The following is a 20,787-nucleotide window of genomic DNA, read 5'->3' as shown; positions in this document are numbered from 1 at the left end:
GATCAATAAGTTTGGATACAATGTGTATAGAAGGATTCTCAGGATGATGCTGAACGATGAATGATTTAATTTGAGACCAATCGAAGGAATAATTGTATCAAATACCATATGACCAATCACGTCGATAGAAAGTGATGCCATGACCCGCCCACTTTCAGGGACGTCACTAATTGCTATACCGGCGGTGGCGTTCTTTGCTGTTGATTTTGGATGCGTTTGTCAGAATATGGGATCATGTATTTGGAACTAATGCTAGCTATACTTGTATGAAATTGAAACTCTTTGTAGAAGGAGGAAATTTGCTCCGTCCAGCGGTAAGATCGAAAGGGGTTTCTGGTCGGCCGGCCGGCCAGCTAGGTTAGCGTTAGCTTGTAGCGTTAGCTAGGTAAGGTCTTCGTTTGATCCCAGTTCTTCCCGATAGCTTTAGCAAGCTAACGTTAGCTAGCGTACTTCCCTAGCCACTTTGCCTGTGCCGTGGGCAAGTCAGTCGGCACTCGGTGTCAGCTAACCTTAATGTAAAGATTTGATTTTCTAGTTGTGAATGTTTAATTCGCGGTTCCCTGGTTTTGAAATTCAGCGGGTCCAGTGCAATTTCTGTAACCGACTCGGTTAGCTGGAGGTGGGTTTTCCTTTTAGCGGTCGTGGGTTAGACTTCGGGAAGGGCGTTACTCTCATCAGGACCACTTCTCTCCCTCTGGCAAGGCAATGCCATCTTGGCAAGGCATGCACTTAAACAGAGACGGCAATTAAACAAAAAAACCAACAGTTTTCGTCACATTCTTGGGTATTTTCTTCTTCTCCTTAGTACAGACTGGACTACAGCCAATTTGCCTTTATTATTAGGGATATTCCTAAATGCTGTTTGCTTGTCACTCCCAAGTGCATTGATAAGGTCTGTGCATCAAGTTCTTGACGTTCATCTTTAGTCTTTTACTTTATTCTTTTGTTCTCTTCCCAAATTATCAAGTGTGTCCAGTCTTACTGGAGGAATGGAGACTCTAATTCCCATAATCAACCGACTGCAGGAGGTTTTCCTTACAGTGGGGGCAGATATCATACAGCTCCCCCAGATAGTGGTGGTTGGATCACAGGTCAGTTTAACGGGGCAATACATAAAGTGCCTTTACATTTGATTTGTGATTTGATTTGAGATACTTTATTAATCCCCGTGGGGCAATTCTTTCTCTGCATTTAATCAATCCTAGCTATGTAGCTAGGAGCCGTGGGCAGACGCCGTGCAGTGCCCGGGGAAAACAAACATGGAAAACAATCCCTAATTACTGGAAGTTATACTCTAAATGTAATATTTTGGTTAAGGGTTCTACATGGTTTACAATCATCCGTTTTCTCTAAAACCTTGGTATATATTGCTGGGAATGGTAATGTTCAGCGCTCCCACATATTGCTGAGCAATAAGGAAAATATATAAGCAAGATAATAGTAAGGTATTTTATGTGATATCGATATATATCATGACATCATACATATCCAAAAATACCATGTGTAAGAATCCAGCTGAGGTTCATCACAATGAGCAGTTAGGTCATTTAAAGATTAATATTTAACCAAAACTAGTTTTCAAATAATGCTCCCTCAAATATTTCAGATTTCATTTTGTGAGAAATTATAGATAATAGATTCTCATTACCCATAAGTTTGACAACAAAATTGTGTATCATGGTATGAAAATATCAACATTTCATAATGCAATACCACTGAAAGACAGTGAACGATATAATATTGGAAGTTGTGCCCAGCGCTACTCCCACAACACCTTCACAGAGGATTGGTACTTTGCATTGGTCAGAGCAAAATGCCATATATTTGTACTACCAGCCAGGGATTTAATGAAGGATAAATGATGAATAATCCCTTTAATGTCACTTTTTACCCACCTTTGTAAAATACTTTTTTAAACAGATTTAATACAGTGTGCATGATAAAATTGGATGGTATGCGCTCTGGGAAGTAATGTCACACTGATATTTCTAGGGAAATTGAGTCTTTTGAATAAAAAAAACATATTACTACCATATTGAACTCAATGTCATGGTTTACATAATGTGCTTCACTGAATAGAACACACCACCAGATCTGCAAAGTACAGCTACACTAACAGGCAGCCAGTTACATCATGACCTTGGCAGCAGCACTAAAATAACCCTCTCTGCAGAGACCTTCTGCCTTACTGTGCATCTTAACAAGAGGGGAATAAAAGTAAAATTGTGATTGACATTTTTAAAAATAGGTTAATTATTGATTTTGTAATTTGGCAAAAAAACTCCTGAAAAAACATGTTTTATATACTGCTGATGTTGGTTAGAGAGTGACCCTTCCTATAAAGAAAAACAGCTGATATGCCAGGTGAATGTATTACAGCTGTGTCAAAACCTGTTTTGAGTTGTACTGATGTTCTGCACCAACAGAGCAGTGGAAAGAGCTCCGTTCTGGAGAGCCTGGTTGGACGGGATTTTTTGCCTCGGGGATCAGGAATTGTCACAAGACGACCCCTAGTGTTGCAGCTGATAAACGTGGCCCCTCTACAGGAGAGAAAGCAAATGGAAAATGGTAATTAAAACCTTGATTCATTGCTTCTCTCCTGTTGAGAGATGTCACTTGTAAAGGTCTCAAAACGTTTTTCAATTTTAGCTACAAACTGAAATGAACTTTTAGACGCCTGTGGTGGAATGCCAGTCAATCATTTTTTTCCAGCTTGAACCTTCTGTAGTTCTGCGTGCAAACAGTTAACACCCGTCTTTAGAACCCGGCATGCTTCTTATGCATGGGAAAGTCACTCATTAGGTAATCTTTCTCGTGTCCTTGTCACCGTTTTCTAACTTGCAGTCTGTCTCCCTTCTTCCCGCTTTTCAGGAAATGGGGTAAAACAAAATGTCCAACACCGCTATCCAGGTTTCTGTATAGTTAATCTGCATGCATTTGTTTTTGTCTGCTGATCTTTTTCAATTCCTTTTGTGACATATCATTTTGGTCTTCTCTACAGTATATCATTGTTCAAGTCCATTTCGTTAACTTTTACGAACTTTTTTGTCTTTTTCATTTAGAGTATTTCTTCTTTGATCCACATTTGGATTTTTTTTGATTGATTGATTGATTGATTGCCATTCTATATTTTGGAGCTATATTGTTTATGAAATGATTTACTATCATTCTACTGTTTGTATAGTTATTAAAGCGGAAGAATGGGGTACATTCCTGCACTGCAAGAATGAGGTATATTTGTCTAAGGAACTCCAATTATGCTCCTTGTGTTCTGTGTCTTGTCTTATGCGATGTTTTTGGTCATCACTCCACCTCTTCAACAGGTCTTTACAGATTTTCAAGAAATCCGCAAGGAAATTGAAGCAGAGACTGAACGGAGCTCAGGTGACAACAAGGTTGGGGAAAGAGCATTTACTTAGACTTGGTGATGCTATTCGTTTGACTTTTTTTTTTCTCTCTCTAAACTTTGGAGTAAGGATTTTTCAGTCTCCGTTTATCCCTCCTTTAATCCCCTCCAGGGAATCAGTCCTGAACCCATCCATTTGAAGATTTTCTCACCCAAAGTCCTAAATCTTACACTGGTTGATCTACCTGGTATCACCAAGGTAAGCTCGGTCATTTCAAATTGTTGCTGATCTTATTTTATGCTGAAATTAGTTTTTTTTCTTTTTCTAATTTAGATGTAGTAAACGTCAGTGCCTGACATAATTAGTGAAGATAACTTGACTGTAAACATTATACTGGAGCTGTGCTTCCAATAACATCAATTGCTTCTCATCATTGCACCAGGTTCCTGTTGGGGACCAGCCAGAGGACATTGAAGCTCAAGTCCAAGAGATGATCCTTTCCTTCATCTCCAATCCAAACTCCCTCATTCTCGCAGTGTCCCCTGCCAATTCGGACTTGGCCACCTCTGATGCACTCAAACTGGCCCACGAGGTTGATGCAGATGGTAGGCCCTTTTGTACACTGACTGGCTGTTTTTTATGCCATTACCTCTTTTTCACAGTTGGTTACATCGCGCACTCAAGTAACATTACAATCAGAAAATGTTAATATATGTTAAAAAGCCATAATATAGCCTTTTGGCTCAATTAGAGCAAGTTAGCCTTCTAATCTTGGCCTTCACTTTTGTGCTGACATTTGAGACAATGTATAATCTGCAAAAAAAGATTTAAAATAATTAAGGCAGACATGTTGTGTATTGTATGTGTGTCTCCCAGGCCGTAGAACGCTGCTGGTGGTCAGTAAACTAGACCTGATGGATGCTGGGACTGATGCCCTAGAGGTCCTTCTGGGCCGAGTCATCCCGGTCAGGCTTGGGATTATCGGGGTTGTTAACAGGTTTGAAGTAACAGTAAACTGGTTTGATATATTAATCTATCCCCTAAATCTAGGCCTGCATGGGCTAGAATCACTTTTCATGGCAATGGTGGTAAATTCTTTCAGTTACGTGTCTATTCTATATAATCATAAAGTGAAAAGCGCAAAAGTGGGACATTAAAGAGAAAAATGTTATTTCTGCTGCGTATGTCTTTCAGATGTGAAGATGAATATGAGACAAAAATATTTGTCAGTTTATTTCTGGCAGGTTTTCTTCATACATGTCAAACCATATTGGAACAACGTTTGCTGTGTTCAGAACCCCCAATTTTAAGTGAACATAAGCAGTGGGACAAAATAAATAAAAATTAAAGTGTAAAGTTAGTTAGTATATGGTTTTAAACTCCTAACATGGAATAACTGTGATCCATCGACATCACCAGACTCTTAATATCTTCCTTTAAGATACTATGCCAAGCTTTAACCGCACACCCTCTTTCAGTTGTTGCTTGTTGGCGGGGGATGGGGATGGGGTGGGGGGTGACCTCAGTTTCCTCTTCAATGGTTAAAGTGCAAGTTTAGGTAGGACATAAGTCATGAGATTGACTTCAACATCTCAAAAGTTAACATTTTTTCTTCCTGATGAACTCCTTGATTAAGTTTGTGTAGTTTTTGATCATGTACTGCTTAATGAATTGTCACCCAATGAATTTTCAGACTTTTTCTTTGACTAGGGCAAATTAGATGTTCTGTACGCTTTAGAATTAATTTTTCTGCTGCCATCTTTTACATCATCAGTAACACCCAACAAGCCAGTTGTGGCCATGCATGACCGTTTCCGGCATGCACCACTGATAAGGTGTTGTGTGTAGGAACATGTGCAGTACCTCTCTGCACACTTTCCTCCATCATCACATTGATAAGTTTTTCATTTGTCTATGATGTTACATCAGGTGTTAGCTATGAAATTAAACTCAGGGGTACACCACACGGTAGATCGGAGAGGTATGTCTTGTGATATGTTATAGTTGTGTTGAGTCTGCTGAGGCCGAGTGCCGAGGGGAATTGATATTGGCGGTGTATCTGATTCACCATGTTGGTGTTGTTCATATGACATCATAATTAATGTTGCTCCAGGACCATCATCGCAACTGACCGATCACGTTGTTGTGCTGCCATTCCTTTGCAACTCGGGGGGAAAAAGGCGGTTGTGGGATTAGGTTGTGTGTTAGCATGGGTCGGTCAGGGTAAGGTAAGTGTTAGGTTAGCTTTGGTATTTTCCGGTCTCTTTTCCCCTGTGTCACAAAGGCACCACAACACAACAACGTGGTTGGTCCGTTGCAATGGTGGTCTTGGAGCAACATTAATTTTGATGTTGTGGGAACAACACCAACACGGAGACATCAGATCCTGCGGATCCTGGCGGGCAGAACACACTGTGGAGCCTTCTTGGCATGTCTTGGGCCTAATTGAACCAAACATTAGTGAGGAACGGTGTCCTTTTGATATCCCATACGTCATCCACAGGCTCAAGTTTCTCGTAGGCGGTTTAGCTGCTGCCGAGATGAGCCACTAGATTCCTGACAGTGTAGTCTGATGTCCTCTAGTGAGACCACTAACAGGTAAGTAAATGGAATCAGGACATAACTGAATACATTAGCTTGTCTGAATTGGTTGAGGGGGTGTAACATCATATCCCGTAGATTGGTAAATTGCATCGTCCAGTGTCTTTTTTTTTGTTTTTGTTTTTTTGTTTTTTGGCTGGACCGGGCCAGCCCTACAAACACAAATGTCGCTGACTGACTGACTGATCAGTTGACCAGCAACGTCACTGAAGTTACGTGATTGGTCGGCCAAGTGCCGAGAGGCATGAGGGAGAGTGCACAGTTAAAGCACCCCAATCACTCTGACAAAACACTCACTGGTTGTGCGGTTTTCGCAGCCGCTAAACCTGCACAAATAACCTGCTCCGTTGCTATTTGCACGTATTTAAATTGGGTACTATGCATACATTTGGCGCAAAATTGGGCCCTTTCTATGCAAAGTGAGCCTCGTTGCAAAACATCAGCGCTAATGGGCACTCGGTGCTCCGTTTCTATTTGCATGTATTTAAATGAGGTAATATGCATACATTGGGCCTAACATTGGCCCCTTTCTATGCAAATGAGCCTCAATGCAGAACACTGTCACAGTTAGAGGGGAAATTATTAGTGTCTTCGGAGAGTTGGCGGTAACTGACGCCCAGACTTTCCAGGGATCACGGCAGCCGTGATTGTAGCCAGGCGGAGGCATCGTTATGCCAGGCGTGCTCACGAGCGGAAGAATATCACTTTTTGATTCAGCTGACACCGAAATCATCCACAGATACAGGTTTCCAGGTCAAACGGTTCTTGCTATACTTGATGACATCAAGGATGACATTGAGCCTGCCTACTCTGTTCTTTGCGCAAAGCCGCCATTTATACTTTGCCACATGAATAATTGCAATCAGAGGCAAAACAAGGGCAAATTGCACTTTATGGGCGTGTTTGCCCTGTAATATGATTAGGGCAATATCTTTTTGTGAATCGGACCTTGAGACGGGGCAGATAGTTGTTGCAAGTGATGCGTAATTCATGATCCTATCAGAGGCCGCAGTCCATGTTTGTGAATTCACCTGTCAATACAGAGCGAGTCTTAGAAAACGAGACATCTGCAGATAGAAACAGATGAAAAAGGAAGGGGAGTTAACAGAAGTTCTCTTTCAAATCAAACATCCCAAGATAGGAGTGGAAAGTATTGTTCTTGCAACTGCATTTATAGCCTTTTTTTTTTTTTACTCGACTGTAGCTTATGCTACTTCAGTATGCTTTAATATTACTGGGACCACTGCAGAAAATTGCAGATGAATATTTAATACCCAGGAATTCACATTATAGACACTACCACTGACTATCCCCTGTGACAAATTGGCCATGATTTTGAGCATTGCCCATACACGACCCAGCCATAAACTAGCTTTTGACCTAGTTTTGTTGTCTCTCCATTCCAAGTCTCCTGCAAATGGTGAATTGGGATTCTATCATCTTTGAACCCTGTCTGCGACTTCTTTGGCTGTTTTATTTTTCACGAGTTCTTTCACAACTCATTATTCTCTCACCAGCTGCTGTTGTTTTCCTCAGACAGCCAGCTCCTTGCAGGTTGCTTACTCTTCCAGCAGGTTTTCTCATCCTTATAAATTGCTCGCTTATCTATCAGACTCATATTTTCCTCTTTATGCCTTCTGACTGAAGAGACAGGTCCAAAGCCTGAGCATTCACATCTCTTTTCCACTATGTATGCACAATGGAGGTAACATGGAACACCTGAGTGAGTCGAAAAACCCGTCACCCATTAATCCAAATGCTGACCTGAAATGAGGGGGTATGAACACAACAAATAACATTGTTCCCATGTAGTTTAACATATGAAAAAATATCTGAAAATAAAGGCCAACTTTATTTATTTTTGCCTCATATTTATATTTTCATCAGTAATACAAATTTCATAAGTTTGCATCATGAATAACAATTTTTTCTTGACTGTCCCAATACTTGCGTTTTTTCACTGTATTTTTTCCAGCTGGGATTGTGGAGCATCAGGCTGTTTTATAAATAGTTCATTGGATTGACAACCCTGTTGTGTGACCAGATCTAATCTGCAGCAAGGTCTATATGGTTTCAGCAGCTCATCTCTCACAATTAACCCTAGTCTGAAAACTCTTAACTGAATGTTACAGGAAATTGTGCACAACACTGATACTTTCTACTATACTGGACCAACGGATTGCTAAAGCATCTCCTTGGCCATATGAAAATAGACTAAAATTAAAATCACAGAAAACGGATATTTACTATAATATTTCCTGTTGTTTTTTTTTTTAACCACATTACTTTATAAACCCTATTGCCATTTACTACAGCATGTCTATAGTAATACTTTAGGAACATTAAGGAATGTTTTCTACTCTATGGAAATACTGTTATGTTTGTATAGAACTGTGATGTTAAAACACGAAATATCTTAGTATTTTACCTGTTATGGTTTTGTATAGTAATGTGGCAAAAGTCACAAGAATTCTTTAGTAATTTTTTGCTGGACCAGCCAGCCCTACAAATACGAATGTCCCCGACTGACTGACTGTGTGATCGGTTTGACACGATTGGGTCACTGGATCAGGTGACCAGCAACATTAATGAAGTTCCACAATTGGTCGGCCGAGCACCAAGAGGCATACGGGACCAAGTATACTTGGCTGCAGACTGCAGAACAGGGCAGGGTTCAATATCGAATGTTTAACCCCACCCACCATTTGATTTGATTTGTTTAACTGTCAAATTTGGGCGGGTTTAAATGTTGATTTCACTGGTTTGGGTCAGGGTTAGGGATGGGTGGGTGGGTGGAATTAAACGTTCGATGTTGAACCCCGCCCCGTTCTGCAGGCTGCAGCCAGGTCCTCCTCTGAGAGAGAGAGCGCACAGTTAAAGCACTGCAAATGATAATCACTCTGACAAAAAAAAAATCAGACCTTAAACAGGACAGATAGCGGTTGCAAGTGATGCAAGATTAACATTTATTTAAAACAAGATTAAACTGACCAAAATCAAGAAAAAAATACTTGAAATAAGCAAAATTATCTGCCAGTGGAATAAGATAATTCAAGATAATTCTACTCAATATTGGACTTGTACCAAATACAAGATCTTTTCACTTGATAAGATTTAATTTTTTGTAGTATAGAAACAGATGAAACGTAACCTTTTTATATTTTTTAACCATTTCTTTACTTGAGCGTAGCTTAACCATGTGTCGTGATATGCTACTTCAGTACACTTTAACAACAAATATTACTGGGACCACTACAGAAAATTGCAGATGAATGTTTAATATCCAGGAATTCACATTATAGACACTACCACTGACTATCCCTGTGACAAATTGGCCACAATTTCGAACATTGCCCATACACGGTCCAGCCATAAACTAGGTTTTGACCTAGTCTTGTCATGGTTTCACTATAGTCCCGTTTTCATATTGGTCATTACACTTGATATGCTTTTGGGTAGTCTAACATTACTCTCGCTCTCGCTCCCCCCTACTCATCTTGCTAGGAGCCAGCATGACATCAACACTCAGAAGAGCCTGGAGGACGCCATGCGAGATGAGCAGGCCTTCTTGCAGCGCCACTACCCCTCGCTGGCCTCCCGCTGCGGCTCACGCTATCTGGCCAAAACTCTCAGCAGGCTGCTCATGCACCACATCCGGGACTGTCTGCCAGACCTGAAGACTCGTGTGACCGTGCTGAGTGCCCAGTACCAGACCCGGCTCAGCAGCTATGGCCAGCCAGTCGAGGACCACAGCGCCACCCTGCTGCAGATTGTCACAAAATTTGCCAGCGACTATTGCAACACTATAGAGGGAACAGCCCGGCACATTCAGACCTCAGAACTGTAAGTTCTGCATTGCGAGAGCTCTTTTCATATGATGTAATCATCACTACGTTCCAAGTGTTTATGTATGATAACAGACCTCCTTTCATGATCTAATTCATTATTTCATATTGCATTATTTCCAAGTTTTATTATTATTACTAATGATGTTACTACTAATAATAATGATGATAATAATGGCAAGAAATATACTTGTCATCACAGGGCATCCGGGTAGCGTGGCGGTCTATTCCGTTGTTTACCAACACAGGGATCACCGGTTCGAATCCCCGTGTTACCTCTGGCTTGGTCGGGTATCCCTACAGACACAATTGGCCGTATCTGCGGGTGGGAAACCAGATGTGGGTATGTGTCCTGGTCGCTGCACTAGCGCCTCCTCTGGTCAGTGGAGGCACCTGTTAGGGGGGAGGGGGAACTGGGGGGAATAGCGTGATCCTCCCACGTGCTACATCCCCCTGGTGAAACTCCTTACTGTCAGGTGAAAAGAAGCAGCAGGCGACTCCACATGTATGGGAGGAGGCATGTTGTAGTCTGCAGCCCTCCCCGGATCGGCAGAGGGGGTGGAGCAGTGACCGGGACAGCTCGGAAGAGTGGGGTGATTGGCCAAGTACAATTGGGGAGGAAAGGGGGGGGGGGCCCATTAAAAAATTATATATATAGAGAGAGAGAGAATTGTCATCATCAATTTTATTTGTATAGCACTTTTTCAAACTCTCAGTGCTTTACTGGGACATGAAAGACAAAAAACACCCTCACTGCCATCCGCATAAAGACAACAATGAGACAGAATAGGACATTAAGGACGTCAAATCATGAAAACGGGTTAAAACCTGTCTAAAAGCTGAGCCTTAGCAGCTCTTTAAAGGACTCAGTGTCTTTAGCAGCTCAGACGGAGGGGGTTAGGGCATTTCAGAGATGGGGTGCAGAGCAGGATCTGTCACCCATGATGCGGAGACGACAAAGAGGAGGCCAGAGTCAGAGGAGCAGAGCAATCAGGTGGGGCAATTAAGCTGGAGGAGCTTACATAGGTGCAATACCAAGAAGGGGATCCAATTTAACGTCCTGCAACTCACTTATAACACTAAGTGAATTGCAGGACTTTAAATTGGATACCCTTGTTGGAGAGGGAGCCCATGGCAGTCCTGCAATATGGGGGAGGAGGTGGCAGGAGGGAGTGGCTGTAAGGAGACGGGCAGCAGATTTATGGACATGTAGCAGTGTGTCGAGTAAGTGATGGAGGAGACCAAACAGGAGGCTGTTACAGTAGTCAGGTCATGATGTGATGAAGTTGTGGATGAGTTGCTCGGTATCGGTGAAAGGGAGGAAAGCACAGATATGGGCAATGGGCCTCACACATGAACGTTTTCTTATTTATCTCTTATATTTGTTCTCGCACAAAGCACAAGCCAAATCCTACGTGGGATTCATGAAACATGCACACCGGCCAATTTTTTTCTTACCCGCCTGAGTATGTTGATGAATTGAGTTTGAGCTTAAATTGGATGTATGTGTCACGAATTTTGCAGTTAGCATAAGGAAACGCTCCAATAAACCCATATAAGGCCAGCAGACCTAAGTGCCGTGTGCAAACTGCAAACCTACAAAAAGCTGCAATTTGACAGGTAACAGACAGACAAAAGAAGAAAAGAAAGGAAAAAAAAGGCAGATAAATATAACTTTGCATTCCATTTATTCTGTAAAACACTAAAAGCAAGGAACTTTTGCCCATGGTCTTAAATGAAAATAACCCTCAAGATGTCCAATGTTTAAAAAAAATATTAAGATATATAAAATATTCAATACTCAGTTGTTAAAGTGCAATATGAGATGTGATACTGTCTTCCTTTAAATGATTTAAATGATGCTGGAGGCTTTTCAACTTCTTCCTCTCCTCCGCTAGCCATGACTGTCACCGTGCTTTTTGCAACACAAGCATCCCCAGTTGATTCGTTGAGATTCAACATGTCCTCTTCTTCTTCACCTGAACGCACAACGGCTTTTTTTTGCATAATCAACCAATCGTTGTGCTTCAGAGTTCAACACGGCACATGTCTGTCTTGTCTGTCTTTTCACTGCAACTCTGCATCTAGATTTAGGGAATTATTGCTTTAAAAAGTAACAGTGGGAGTAAAACTATTTCACTATGATGGTTACATTTTGCAATTAACCCCGTGTCTGCGGTGGGTTTTCTCCGGGTGCTCCGGTTTCCCTCACCATCAAAAAAGACATGCGTGTTAGGGTTAGTACTTCCTGTCTGTGTCCCTGACCAAGGTATGGCAGGACGAACTGGAGTTGGTCCCCGGGTGCTGCACGGCGGCTCCCCACTGCTCCTAGCTACACAGGTATGATGGGTTAAACGCAGAGTGTAATTTCCCTATGGGCATCAATAAAGTATCTCAAAATCCCCCAAAAAACAAAATTTTGCCATTCAGCTATGGTTCACATATGTGCCGAACCATGGAGGGCGATCCGTACGGATCACAGATCAACTACATTCCGTTACACCACTATTTTTTCATCCATCCAGCCATCCATTATCCGAACCGCTTATCCTGCTCTCAGGGTCGCGGGGATGCCGGAGCCTACCCCAGCAGTCACCGGGCGGCAGGCGGGGACACACCCTGGACAGGCTGCCAGGCCACCACAGGGCCCACATACTTGCTTGCTGGTTGTCCATCGTGCCCTATGACGACTATCTTCTTCTATTTGTGGGTCCTTTGAGGACTCAGATAGCAGAAGATACCTGCGCAGAGATGGTTTTTAAAGTGGCATGGGGGGTGCGCTTCTCCCAACGCCACATGACTTGATTGTAGAGGAGATGGTTCCGATGGCAAGGGGGATCCCTAGACGACCGGCACCTCCACACAACTGCAGGGGGCTGCCGGAAATCCAGTTTTTCGGAAACCGCCTCGAAGCGTGCCGCCACAGCTTGCTTTTCTGTTGGGGTAAGCTCCCTTAGCCTTATATCTTCCAGACTCACCCACAAGGCAGCGGGGCAGTGGTTGATAGGTGCCAGGGCCTGCACACCATATCTCTGGGGCCCACTGCTGCTCCGAGATCCCCTGCCAAGTTAGCCTGGGGCCGCAAGACCCCAGTTACCATGTGTGGCCACGGGGAGGCCTGGCAGGAGTCTTGGTGAAGGAGAGGCTATGTACTGGCAAGGGAAGGGTTACACGCTAGGATGCTTCCCTATTCGCCACAAAGGCTAGCCAGCGGCAGCAAGCTAAGGGCAGGAAGGACACAAGCGGGTTGGAAGAACACGTGCACCTTCCCTCCAACTACACACTGCTGCACTAGACGCATCACAACACTCTGTGTGTATGTACACACACACACACACACTCGCCCACATACACACACACACACACACACACACACACACGTTCATACCTAGGGGCAATTTAGTACGGCCAATTCACCTGACCTACATGTCTTTGGACTGTGGGAGGAAACTGGAGCCCCCGGAGGAAACCCACGCAGGCACGGGGAGAACATGCAAACTCCACACAGAGGACGACCTGGGACGACCCACCAAGGCTGGACTATCTCAGGGCTCATCATCATTATTAATATTTCACAGCACAAAACACAAGTTGGTTTTTGTGTGTATTGGCTTACATGTGGTCTAGGTCTCGGGCTCTCTTAAATGTTCCTCTTACCTAAGAATAAGGGGGAAGTACACAAGTAGTGATGAATGCCACAACATTTCTTAAATTGTTCACGTGCACAATTTATGATCAAATCTGCATCTGCACAAGTCATGTATGAGGCCCAGTGTTTTTTAGGTTGAAAAATTACAGTTGGTGGATTTTGCTTGTCTATGGGTTTCAGATGATAGAGGGTTGTGAAATAAAACTCGTGGGTTTATGGCACGGAGGCAGGGGGTGATCCTTGCATCCTCAACGGTCAGGAGGTAGTCATTTGTAACTGTCTTCTGACGTCTACCATTAATATTCATGGTGACATAACTCAAAACATTTTACTTAATACGTGTATATGTATGTCATTGAGGTGATGTCTACCAGGTAATGTAACTGTTAATAATAATTTTCAAATAATGCTATTTCCTGTCTTGGCAGCTTCATTTTCACAGATCTTATACCGCTAAGTTATTAACTTATGCAAATATGTGCAGAGCAAATATTGACCCTCTTTGGTTGACTGCGTTTAATTTTGGCATGTTTTGAACACTGCTGATGCATGGTATTTTACTGAAAAAAAGGTGTTGGTATCGCAGCCTAATTTGTTTTTTTCCACAGTTGTGGGGGTGCTCGTATCTGCTACATATTCCACGAGACGTTTGGCCGGACTCTGCAGTCGATCGACCCGCTGGGTGGCTTAACAGAACTTGACATCCTTACTGCCATCCGCAACGCCACAGTAAGCCAAAGTTCTCATATCATCTCCTGTTTTATTTCTGCATGTTTATGTTACAGTATATGCTGTTGTTTCGTTTACATGATGTTACAGTATATACTGTTGTTTCGTTTAAATGTTACAGTATATACTGTCGTTTCATTTACATGTTACAGTATATACTGTCGTTTCATTTACGTGTTACAATATATACTGTTGTTTTGTTTACATGTTACAGTATATATTGTTTCGTTTACATGTTACAATATATACTGTTGTTTCATTTACATGTTACAGTATATACTGTTGTTTCGTTTACATGTTACAGTATATACTGTTGTTTCATTTACATGTTACAGTATATACTGTTGTTTCGTTTGCATGTTACAGTATATACTGTAGTTTCGTTTACATGTTACAGTATATACAGTTGTTTCGTTTACATGTTACAGTATATACTGTTGTTTCGTTTACATGTTACAGTATATACTGTTGTTTCGTTTACATGTTACAATATATACTGTTGTTTCATTTACATGTTACAGTATATACTGTTGTTTCGTTTACATGTTACAATATATACTGTTGTTTCGTTTACATGTTACAGTATATACTGTTGTTTCGTTTACATGTTACAGTATATACTTCAGCTTTCTTGAAAGAACATCGGGTGAAGAGTAGAGCTGAAGTGTATCTGTGTGTGTGTATTTTTTTGTTCTGCAGGGTCCGCGGCCGGCCCTCTTTGTGCCTGAAGTGTCTTTTGAGCTGCTGGTGAAGAGGCAGATCAAGCGGCTGGAGGAGCCCAGTCTACGCTGTGTTGAGCTTGTCCACGAGGAACTACAGAGGATCATCCAGCACTGCTCCTCGTACAGCACACAGGTTGGATAGAGAATGTTGATGCATCAAAAACGCCTTTGATTGATTGGATTCATGAGCAATGCCCTAAGTTAGAATAATGTGTGTTTTGTGTTCACAAGGAGCTCCTGCGTTTCCCCAAGCTGCACGACTCCATTGTGGAAGTAGTGACTGGATTGCTGAGGAAGCGCTTGCCAATCACAAATGACATGGTAATGGAAAGCTGATCTTTCATACTTATAAATTTAGATCCAGATCCTAACATTAACATATCTTGGACATGCTCACATTGGATCTGTTGAGTATTAGTGGGTTTGTAAGCCTTTTTTTTTTGTATTTATGTTCTGCTCTTTTCCACAGGTGCATAATTTAGTAGCCATTGAGCTTGCTTACATTAACACGAAACATCCAGACTTCACTGATGCAGCTCAGGTCTCAGCATCGGTCAACAGTCAACAGGTATTTATTTCTCCCCTCTCTAAAGTGCTTGTGACTGTTATGTATGCCAGTGACCTAAAGAGAGGGTTTTACATCCTGCAAAGTTCTAACCATTGTGCTCAGCAGCTGAGTGTCACAATCTCTTTCAAAGTGCTCAGTAAAATTTCAGGCTCAACCAAAAATACTTTGATCCGGTGATGTACTCTGTCTCTTCTTTGACAGGCAGAGGGCCTTGATGGAGGGAGGCGTTGGAAGAATGAAAAGGCTGCTGAGGAGAAAGCTCCTGCTGCTGGCTTTGGCAGCCCCAGCAAAAGCCAAGCCATTAACCTTCTAGACTCGGTGAGCAGTGGGATTAACAGTGGAGCGAAGCGCCCAGCGCTGATTCTGCTGCTCACTGCTGCCATTTTAACTTCTGCTCCGTCTACCAGGCGGTGCCCACGTCAAGGAAGCTGAGTGCCAGGGAGCAGAGGGATTGTGAGGTCATCCAGCGTCTCATCAAGTGCTACTTCCTCATCGTCCGCAAGAGCATCCAAGACAGGTCAGACGTGGGTCATGTTCTACTGTTGATCATAATGTTGTTCGCACTGGAGGTGTTAAGTCCCCAATTCAAAACATTTTTAACAGGAGGTAGCACAATGACACGCCTGCTGCCAGATACCTTTTTGCTCATGCAAGGTTTATACACAGACACTCTCCCAAGGTACAGCCAAAAAAGAAAGGAACTGCTGCCCTAACTCAAGCTGAACGGCTAGAAGGAAGTATTGCCGATTTGAAGTATGATAAGTTGGTTGTTCACCCTCTTCGTCTTAAGTAGAAATGTTCTGCTGCTTGGCATCCATTTTAATGGTTTCAGTTGGTCCATATACACATTCAAAGTGTTTTAATCAATGAATTCTCTCAACATTAAGGATGATGCTGGTGAGTCTGAGTCCTGTGTAGCTGATTTATTAGCCTTCAACCCTTCTGATTTATGTAATGACAATGTCGTCATTTATATTGAATTCTTTAATCCGGATATGAATCATGATAATTTAAAAAATGCTAAATTCTCATGCCAAAACTATACCAATGATCAGTTTAGTAATTTCATACAAAATCGATCACATGGTAATCATCCAGGCACTTGAATATCCATAGTCTGCCTAAAAAAACCGATCATTTTGACAGAATATTTATCCATCCATCCATCCAAACCGCTTATCCTACACAGGGTTGCGGGGTGAATATTTATCAACCCAAAATTATTCATTTTCAGTGATTGCTTTTTCAGAAACGTGGCTCTTGATGATTTTGCATGCCTTTTTCCTTTCTCGCAATTTAATGCTGTACATTCCCGCAGAAAGAACAAAGTAGGAGGTGGAGTCTCAGTTTATGTGCTGAATAATTTTAATTTCATTGGAAAAAAAAGGGGCGTAGTCAATACCTAGATAAGACCACAGTGGAATCGGTGTTTGTTGAATTCCATCTTGCTTACCTTTTGATGAGAAAAATCATTATAATTGGGTGTATTTATAGACCACCAGTTTCTGATATTAGCACTCTATTGATCCCCATTATTATACACAAGAAATTATATGTAAGGAACGTAAAATGTTTGTTTTACTTGGTAATTTCATCATTAATCTTCTTAAAAGGGAATTGCCATCTGCTTTTGACTTTCTTAATGTACTTCATTCAATCTGCTTTTATCCCTTGATTCATAAACCTACCAGAATAACAAGTATAGCACCATAACAAATAGCAAACATTGTCAGAATGTAAGTACATCAGAATCAGAATACTTTATTCATCCCCGAGGGGAAATTGGGTGTTAACAGTTGGTTTTTAAAACCATTTATATACATAATAAACATCTAGCTATTTGTACTCAGATGTCAAATATGGTCTGAAAAATCTACCGAGAAGTCTGGAAATTTGAGTCTGGAAAAGTATGGAATTTTGAAATGGAAAATGCATCTAGGGGTTGTCAGAAAATGTTGATATACTTGATTTTCAAGATATTATGTTTTGTGATACTGTATCATTTATCAAAAACACTACCCATTTTTAATCAATAGTTTACATGCAAAGATTTGTGACGGACAGTGGTTCATTTTGTGTTGTGTTTAAACCCCCGACCGTTAGATAGCAGTGTTGTAAACTATCTTCAGCCAGTTGACTTTTCCGTAACAACGTAAATTGAGACAGGAAGTAGCGTAAACTCAGAGAACAGAGGCACAGAGGCCTATGAAATCGCAGTGTATCGCCTTGCATACAGTATTGCAATATACTGTAATATATTGAATCATAACCCCTGTATGGTGATACGTATCGTATCACCACATTCTTGCCAATAACCAGCCCTAGTTACATCAGATCATGTGTTAGGGTAGATTTTACTAGGCTGATGTTATTGGTCCTGATTTTGTTTCTCCATCTTTGTGTGTGTGTGTGTGTGTGTTGGGGGGGGGGGGGGTCAACAGTGTGCCAAAGACAGTGATGCACTTCCTAGTGAACTTTGTTAAGGAGCGATTGCAAAGCGAGCTTGTTGGACAGCTTTACAAACAACCCCTGCTGCAAGAGCTGCTTATCGAGTCACAGGACACGGCACAGCAGAGGACTGAGGTTGCCCAGATGCTCGAGGTAAAACCAGCTAGTGTCCCTGTGCTCTAAATATGCCCCAAGTGTCAAGAGCATCAACACCTTACTTTTGTGTGTGTGTGTGTGTGTGTGTGTGTGTGTGTGTGTGTGTGTGTGTGTGTGTGTACACGCATAGTTCCTGCCTTATGGCTATTACTTACACCCTGTTTTTCCTTCCCTCTGCTTTCTTCTTTTCTCCTCAGGCCCTTCAGAAAGCCAATAACATCATCTCTGAGATCCGGGAGACGCATCTGTGGTAGCTAGCGGAAAATAGCTGTTGCCATCTCATGTGACACATTTGATAGGGTGAGAGTGTACGCGTCTCCACACTTGAGAATGTCTGTTCGTGTTGCAGTACTGCTGTTTTCTAATGGACCAGTGACCATAACACATTGAGAGCTTGTTTCTCTTGCCAGCTGGTTGCTGTTGGTGTGTGTGCAGTTGATGTGTAATTGGGTCACACTTTAAGTAACGTGTAAGGATAAAGCATCGCACACAAGCTGGACTTTGCAGTCGTCACATCTCCTGTAATGTGAAAGCCACTGCCATAAGCAAAGTTTGCCTGCATCATGTTTTTGACAAGATATTTGTTTGGTGATAGAATTGTTGCTGTAAATGTAAATAATGGTATGGAATATTTAGGTTGTCCTGGAGGATGTTTTACCATCGACTAGTCCATCACACTGTGCTCAGATGGCTTCATTATCTTTCAGTTTATTGGGCTGCCTCAGAGCTCATATATCAGGTGCTAAAACTATTTTTGATCAAATATTTTAGTCAGCCCCGCACCTAAATATCCCGCGTTGAAGCAAAGCTCTGACTAGAAATGAAAGTAAAAATCCACTGCGGTCAGTGCAGACTGCAGTGGATGTTGGACGATCATAGAATTTTGCAGCTAACCCAGGATGATAATGAGTTGTCTTTCTGGCTCTGTGATGATGATTTCAAGTTTATTTTCAACAGTTGTGTTTACATATCATTCCTTGTTTATACCGTGTTGTACTATTTTCCCAGATTAGTGTGTAGCCATAAATAAGGTAACAAACTGTAATGAAACATCCCTCTGCAAGTGCTTGAATGGACAATTTTAGTGTTCAGAAAACAATGATGAAACAAAGAAGACACATATGTCGCTTAACTTCCCAGGAGAGGTAGGCTGTTGCAGTGTTACTCCGCACCAACCCAAGGTACTGGCTTCAGCATTAAGAAGAACTACGGGGTGTCCAGGTAGCGTGGTGGTCTATTCCGTTGCCTGCCAACACGGGGATCTCCGGTTCGAATCCCCATGTTACCTCCGGCTTGGTCGGGTGTCCCTACAGACACAATTGGCCATGTCTGTGGGTGGGAAGCCGGATGTGGGTATGTGTCCCGGTCGCTGCACTAGCGCCTCCTCTGGACGGTCAGAGTGCCTGTTCGGGGGGGGGGGTAGTGTGATCCTCCCACGCGCTACGTCCCCCTGGTGATACGCCTCACTGTCAGTTGAAAAGAAGCGGCTGGTGACTCCATATGTATCGGAGGAGGCATATGGTGGTCTGCAGCCCTCCCCGGATCAGCAGAGGGGGTGGAGCAGTGACCAGGACAGCTCGGAAGAGTGGGGTAATTGGCCGGGTACAATTGGGGAGAAAAAGGGGGAACCCCCCCCCCCCAAAAAAAAAAATTCCAGGGTCAGAGGTATTGAGTACAGATCCAGGTGGTGGGCTTCCTATGCTCTGCATCTGTCTCTGACTTCCTTAAACAAAGTCTCCAGTGGTTTTTATGTTAGACCTTCCTGCATCATATCTGAACCATCCCTGAGGGCTGAGGCAGACGGAAACTATCCAAATCACATACCTCGCCAGCCATCGAACATGACTGCCCTAAGAATGAGTATGATTATAACTGGTTGAACTCCTGCATGCACTGTGTCGCATTTCCAAATGTACCACGGGCGATGTCGGTCGCCATGTGAATTATAACCTTTCAACATCACTCAACTATAGTAATTTCCTTCCCTGTCAAATAGTCGTTTGGATTGTGTAATTTTACCTGATATTGGTCAAGTTTTACCCCCTTTCATCTGTTTATCCTGTTTAAGTGCAGTAACTGTGTGAATTTGTTCTCATAGCCAGAAACGTTGGGAAACCCAAAGTTTTCCTGAAGGTCAAGGTTTCCTCAGAAAGACATGCCTTAGTAGGACTATCCGCCCATAACACGGACTTTCATGAGGTCAGGGAGAGAACACAACATACACAGCCGGTCTCTCTTTCTGGAAGCTCTGGATGCGTGTGCATGTGTGTGTAGGGTGTGCATGTGTTGATGTATGAATCAGTGACCCTTTGATGTGTATATTTTGTATCATTTAAATGTACATTGTTACCAAATGTTTGTCAACTGCCTGGAAGTTCTTTCCTGCCAATATTTGTCGTACATGTTTACTGAATGGGGTTTGTGAGGCTGAGAAGAACTCATTAAACCCCGACACGAGACACTGTCTTCAGTCTTTGTGGGGTTTTTTGTCAAACAGTGCACAGCAGCAGGTCAATGAGATGTGTTGTATCATTCGCAGTCTCTCATACAGTCATGATAGGACCTGCGATTCAACTCTTGTTTTTATCCCTAATTGATCCCAAGGTCTGAAAAAGTCATAAGTCTGATTGCGTCAGTGGCAGCGACCCGGCTGAATGAGGACTGAGTATCCTGCAGATTCCCAAGACAGATTGACATGTTGTGACATGAGCACCTCAGTCTT

The 20,787-nt window shown here is 42.4% G+C and overlaps 1 protein-coding gene across 1 annotated transcript; it reads left to right on the top strand.

The window, feature by feature from the left end:
- The first annotated feature begins 192 nt into the window (after positions 1-192).
- Positions 193-20,517, top strand: si:dkey-32e23.4 (dynamin-1-like protein). The gene is made up of 17 exons (XM_056282140.1): positions 193-314; positions 968-1,091; positions 2,427-2,568; positions 3,185-3,231; positions 3,324-3,395; positions 3,519-3,605; positions 3,790-3,952; positions 4,224-4,344; positions 9,453-9,791; positions 14,051-14,171; positions 14,871-15,026; positions 15,125-15,214; positions 15,363-15,461; positions 15,663-15,779; positions 15,869-15,978; positions 17,903-18,062; positions 18,263-20,517. The coding sequence occupies exons 2-17, from the start codon at positions 990-992 to the stop codon at positions 18,317-18,319; spliced, it is 1,983 nt and encodes a 660-aa protein (XP_056138115.1). The 5' UTR covers positions 193-314; positions 968-989; the 3' UTR covers positions 18,320-20,517.
- Positions 20,518-20,787: the final 270 nt, after the last annotated feature.

The sequence above is a fragment of the Lampris incognitus genome, chromosome 1 (assembly GCF_029633865.1).
Source record: "Lampris incognitus isolate fLamInc1 chromosome 1, fLamInc1.hap2, whole genome shotgun sequence".
Classification (NCBI taxonomy): Eukaryota; Metazoa; Chordata; class Actinopteri; order Lampriformes; family Lampridae; genus Lampris; species Lampris incognitus.
The sequence above is the reverse complement of the archived record's forward strand: the minus strand, read 5'-3'. Positions and strand labels throughout refer to the sequence as shown.

Coding starts and splice junctions, on each gene's coding strand:
- si:dkey-32e23.4 (XM_056282140.1), top strand. CDS start 990: ATGGAGACTCTAATTCCCATAATCAACCGACTGCAGGAGGTTTTCCTT. Junction 3,232..3,323: donor TCCTGCACTGCAAGAATGAG/GTATATTTGTCT, acceptor CCTCTTCAACAG/GTCTTTACAGATTTTCAAGA. Junction 9,792..14,050: donor CACATTCAGACCTCAGAACT/GTAAGTTCTGCA, acceptor TTTTTTCCACAG/TTGTGGGGGTGCTCGTATCT.